A 5,901-nucleotide genomic window follows, 5' to 3' on the forward strand; every position below is an offset into this window, starting at 1 on the left:
GCAGTATAACAATGGATTTAAAGGTAGTACATATAAAGTTTGGACAGACGCTATCCCAACTAAAGTGCAGTGCTTCCTCTGTGACAAATGCAAATATGAATGAGCTTCTTCATTCAGAATGGTAGCTAGTTAATGAAACTTCATATTTCAATTTACACATTACGTCTGGCATTAAAACGAATATGAAGATGACTTACAGGGATGATGTTCTCCACACTGATTCCCACGTACACTAGCCGCTCCCTCCTGAACAGGAAGAGAGAAGGGTCAAAATCCACATCGTTTTGAGTGTTCTTTTAGAAAGATGTAGCGTGTGTGTGTGTGTGTGTGTGTGTGTGTGTGTGTGTGTGTGTGTGTGTGTGTGTGTTTACCTCCTCTCTGCTCTCTCTCTTTTCTTCAGAGCACTGTCCAGGTTCTGCAGCTGCTCCTCCAGTTTCTCACACAGCAGCTTCTGAATGGAGGAAAGCCAAAATCCACAAATGAAACGTTGGAAAACCACTCCTTTAAAATGTCTTCTTGTTTATCAGCATACCTCAACACTATATTAGTGGCTCTGAAATCTGTCCCAAGCACCACTTAGGGTGACTTTTAAGTACTGAAAGCTAGCATTGAATGTCTGTTTACAATTGTAATCTTATTTGCTTATCAAAAAAAATCTAATAGTTACATAAAATAGTGTCAATTTACACTATTTTAATTATAAAAAGGTTCTTGTTCGCTTCTCGTCTTTGGACAAGATGAAATATTGGAGAACTTTGGTATATTTTGTTAAATAAACATTTCATCAAAGTAATGTTTTGCTAAGGTTGACATGTCATAACAATACCCGGCCTTACTGTCAATACATTCACAATGAAGTTTTATTCAAACCTGCAATTACTTAAATAAATTATCGACCAACCGGTAGGATATTAATAGGGTTTGCTAATCAATATGTTGTCGGTCCTTCTCGGTGTCAACACACACACACACACACACACTACATGTTGGCAGGGAGGACAGAAACCACTCTCCATCTGGAATCAACCTGAGCGGCGGCCGCAGACAGGGGCGTGTGGTATCGTTATCAAAAGAGTCACACAGCAGGATCGGACACGCAAACCCACACAACACACACACACACACACACACACACACACACACACACACACACACACACACACACACACACACACACACACACACACACACACCACAGTGACAATAACTCAGTTACTCATAGTGACTTCTTGCCTTAACATCGCCAGCTGTTACATATACCACACACCAAACACACAATAACAACCAAACCTTTAAATTACCTCAAGATTTTCTATTTAATGAAACTTATTGAACAAAAGTAATTCATCAAGTAAAAGATACCACTGACTACGGCTCTCGCTCTGCCTCATCCTCCCCAGGTGACGCTGTAGTCGCCCCTCCACCCCAAACTAAGAAAACTATTTATTTTATGGAAGTGGCTTTGAGGACAGAGGCATCGTCGTGGTAAAACAGGGGAACTTTCCCAAACTTTTGCCCCAAAGATGGAAATTCACTGTAGTCTTAAATAACATTCTGCATTCTGCAGCATTAAGATTACTCTTAAATAAAACCACAGGACCTTGAACACATCATAGAAACCACCCCCAGACTAAAAGTACCCAAATACAGTACAGTATGTGGACAGGGGATGTCCAAAACTTTGTATGGGTATAACAGATTAGTGACACAGTAACACCAACAGTAACACACACACACACAGTCACACAAACACACACAACACACACCACATCACACACCAAACAGTCACACACACACAGTCACACACCACACATAACACCCACACACACACACACACACACACACCACACAACACACAAACACACACACACACCCCACACACACACACACCACACACCACACAACACACACACACACACACACACATATACCCTTCATACCAGTTCAGGGTGGTTGGGCAGGCCACAGTGACTGCAGGCGTCCTCGCTGGGAATCTCTTCTGATTTACATGATTCTTCAGAGTCGCTCCCTCCCTCACTCTCCCCCTCTCCTCGTTTCCTCCCTCTGTCCTCCACCTCCTCTCCCTCGTTCAGTTTGCGTCTCTTAGCGCGAATGTTGGACCATCGGGGGCGTCGATGCCTCCGTTTACCCTGAAAATGAGAGAGAGAAATACTCAAAAGTTGGCAACATTTTATAATAATAACCGTCATTAACAGATGGTAAATTGATTGTCATTTAACTGTTAGCTGTCATTTTACTGTCAACAAATAATTAAAGTATAACAAATAATTATTAATAGTGCTGAAAGTGAACAGTTTATTGTTACACACATTATTTCCCTCATATACTATATAAGTATCGGGTAATGATTAAAAAATGTTTGTAAGCCTTTAACCGGTTTACAAAAACTTTCCATATCAGAAAAGAACGTTGAAAAAAGTGACAAAAACGACGAAAAAGCAGGAAAAGAAATCACCAAAATATTTTTTTTTTTTTACATGTTGAAATAGTCACCAAAGAAAATCAGAAAAAGTGACAAAAAGACATGAAAAACATTGGAAAAAGTGACAAAGAAATTGTTAAAAAATTGACCGAAACATAACTTAAAAATAGTGGGGGAAAAAAATGGGAATAAAAATTGACAAACGCGTTGAGAAAAGTGTAGAAAAAGGACAACAAACTGTCAAATTTCAACCCAGAAAAACCCAAAGTTGCGGGTCGACGGGAAGACAACACGAGGGTTAAGAAACCATTTTTATAACATCTATGAAGATTATATTGATAGATGGAGCAGATGTTCCCAACACGTTGCTAAGGGTTACTATTTGGTCTGTTAACCGTCTATAAACAGTGTCTGGATGGTTGTTATAAAGCTGCAACAGATGACTATAATACCTTATTAACCCTCGTGTGTTCCTCGGGTCAAATTTGACCCATTTTCAGTTTTTTTCCATCACAAAAAAAATGGGCCTTCGCAATAAGATGAAAATGTCAACATTAGAAATGTCAAATAACTTTGGAAAAAACATCCAAAAAAAGAACACACAACACTAAAAAAGTGGCAAAAATGTCAGAAAAAGCGATGGTTTAACGGGAAGACAACACAAGGGTTAAAATAGTCTGCTCCATCTATCAATATAATCTTTATAGAGGTTTTAAAAATGGTTTCTTAAAGGCTTACAAACAATTTTTTAATCATTACCCGATACCTAATATGAGGGAAATAATGTGTGTAACAATAAACTGTCAATTTTCAGCACTATTAAGAATTATTAACAGTTAAATGGCAATTAACTAAAGATTAATTAACTATCAATTTACCATCTATTAATGAGGGTTATAATTATAAAGTGTTACCATTAAGTTAAGTTTATGTGTTCATTCTCCCAGACAGGACACACACTAAAACAACTGATTACCCTCTGCTTCCTGATTTGCGTGGCAGGTTCTGTTTTTCCGTCTTTCTTTGCAGTTGAGCTCCGCTCCTCTTCATCTTCTTCCTCTTCTCCCTCCTCATCCTCCTCCTCTTCTTCTTCTTCTTCTTCTTCTTCCTCCCTCGTTCTGTCGGGCCGTGCCTGTTTTTTTTGCGGTTTCTTTCTCTGGCTCTCAGTCACCTTCGAGCTCGGCCTGCAGGTTGGCAAAGCAGATCTACAAGAAAAAGAAAAAAAAAAAGGTATAGATGGGACTAAATTTATTGTCAGAATCAAACCAGCAACCACCAACAGAGAAAAATACAAAGTGTATTCACTGATAATAATCCCCCAGTTTCATGAATTGTAATATACTCATACCTGCAAATTCTTGCAGATCTCCTGAGCGCCCTCCCATCCTCTTGCACCTCCTGCTCCCTCTCTTTCTCCTCCTCCTTTCCCCCTTTTCCCCTCAACTTGTTTCTCCGGTGGGGGGGAATCTTGATCTTCAACCGGATTCCTTCTTTCTGGAGCTCGGAGGATGCTTCCTCCAATGGACCCTGCCTCTCCACCGATCCGAGCCCAGTGTCCTTCACCCTCATCTGGACAGCCAAACCCCCATTGACCCCATCTTCTTGGTGGTCCTCTTTAACCTGCTGGTCTACTGTTAGAAGTGGAGTGGTGCTCCCTGATTCCGACTTTCCTAAAGTGCTTCTATTCTTTTCATGGTCACCTTTGCTTCCTTCTTCTGCCTCAAGGTGCCCAGACGCCTCTCTTCTTCTCTCTTTCCTCTCATTCAGGTTGTCATCTTTCTGTTGATGACTGCTGTGCCCAGGTTTCACCCCCCTGTCAAACTGCTCCTCTGTTACTTTTTTACCCTGGTCTTCTGTGGACTGAGACAGCGAGGGGAGAGTAACAGAATCCCCTTTTCTCTCTACAGCTTCGGAGACTGGATCAGATTTTAAGGATGACAACGATAGTTTTCTGGCTGTTTGAGCCTCCATCGCTGCAGGAGGATTAGGAGGAAGAGAGGTGGCTGCTGCTGGCGTCTCCCCTTCAGCCGGTCCCTTCCTTACCAGCACTGACTGCCGGCTCACTTCCCTCTCATCCTCCACAGCTCTGGAGCCTCTGGGGTCCAAACTGGGCCCATTTTGTTCCTGCTGCTCAGCATCGGAGGCTCTGTGCCGCTCAGATGGGCTGCGGATAACCCCAACATGACTCACAACGCCAACTTGACCTATGACCCCTATGACTCCATTCTGTCCCTCTTTGTGCGTCAAGGGGACAGACGCTCTCCCGTTGACCACTTCTTGCTGCTGGGGTTGTGAGGCAGCTGGGCCACCAGGGGGCGCTAATGAGCTCGGCAACTTTCCCTCATTTCCCTGACTGTCTTTGGTCTGGATCACTGACGGGTTACAGACAATGATACTACTGCTGTTGCTGTTGTTAAGGTGGTTGCTGTGGTAGCTCTCAGCGAGCTTAAGCTCCCTCTTCTTCAGTGGTATCTTGGCCTGCTGGTTGCTCCTGACAACTGCCCGCTCTACTTCCTCTTCCTTGTTCACGTCTGGTTTTGTCACAGTCGCACCTGGCGCCATGACCACCGACACGGCGTTTTTGGGAGCGTCCGGGTCCCTGGATTCTGATTTGATGACGGTGGTGATCGTGCTCACGCGGTTATCAAAGACAGGCGATGCTTTGTGGTCCGTCTTCTCTTCTTTCACCTCTGCACCGGGGTTCTCCAGCTTCGTGGTTTCCTCCAGCTTTATCACTGCAACATAGAAACAACAAAACAAGTACACCACTAGAAACAGCCATCAAGAGAGTGGCAGCGTGCAAGGAGCTGATCAGGTGGAATAAAAGATCATTTGGACCAAGATGGGAATCTAATTAAATGTAGTGTGGATGATCAGGACAGTGAAAACTTTGGCCAGTTCCCCGTCCCCGTTCTTTAGTAACAGAAATCAACTTTAAGGTGCCCTAGACTCTAGGCCCTAGAGCAATGTTTCCCGAACTTAGGGTCGGGACCCAAAATGGGTCTCCAACCCGTTTTGTTGGGTCGCCAGTTGGCAGAGTAAAATGCACATCAATCTCTGGCTTTTCGACTCTATTATACCTGGAAAACAAATACAGAAACAGACTAAATGCTCAGCGTGACCTCAGAATGGGGCACTTTCAAAAACCGAACCTAGACTAGATCAGCTGGTTGATATCTCCAACCAGACACACACATCTCATTAAATTCAAGTCAGCATTATTTAAAAAAATGTTGGTGTCGGTGCTGAGGGATGATGGGAGGGGACAGACACACAGGAAGGACAATAGAGACCTTTTCTGTTTACTTTTATAATGGAATAAATATACTTCACATACATTTAAATTCATGGTTTGCTCCGTCTTTTGTCCAGTTTAAAAATGTAGATGTTGCAATAATTCATGAAAAATGTATTTTTTTCAAATTTAGGTCCCGGGGAGACACCAAATTTCTCTTTTG

At 42.7% G+C, this 5,901-nt stretch overlaps 1 protein-coding gene across 1 annotated transcript in view; it reads right to left on the bottom strand.

Annotated features, from left to right (window-relative positions):
• Positions 1-5,901, bottom strand: part of rsf1a (remodeling and spacing factor 1a) — a 38,022-nt gene that overhangs the window by 13,666 nt on the left and 18,455 nt on the right. The window contains 7 exon segments of the mRNA XM_032509705.1: positions 198-246; positions 372-451; positions 984-1,004; positions 1,006-1,090; positions 1,942-2,150; positions 3,420-3,648; positions 3,792-5,178. Coding sequence (XP_032365596.1) covers positions 198-246; positions 372-451; positions 984-1,004; positions 1,006-1,090; positions 1,942-2,150; positions 3,420-3,648; positions 3,792-5,178 — 2,060 coding nt within the window.

The sequence above is a fragment of the Etheostoma spectabile genome, chromosome 3 (genome assembly GCF_008692095.1).
Source record: "Etheostoma spectabile isolate EspeVRDwgs_2016 chromosome 3, UIUC_Espe_1.0, whole genome shotgun sequence".
Classification (NCBI taxonomy): Eukaryota; Metazoa; Chordata; class Actinopteri; order Perciformes; family Percidae; genus Etheostoma; species Etheostoma spectabile.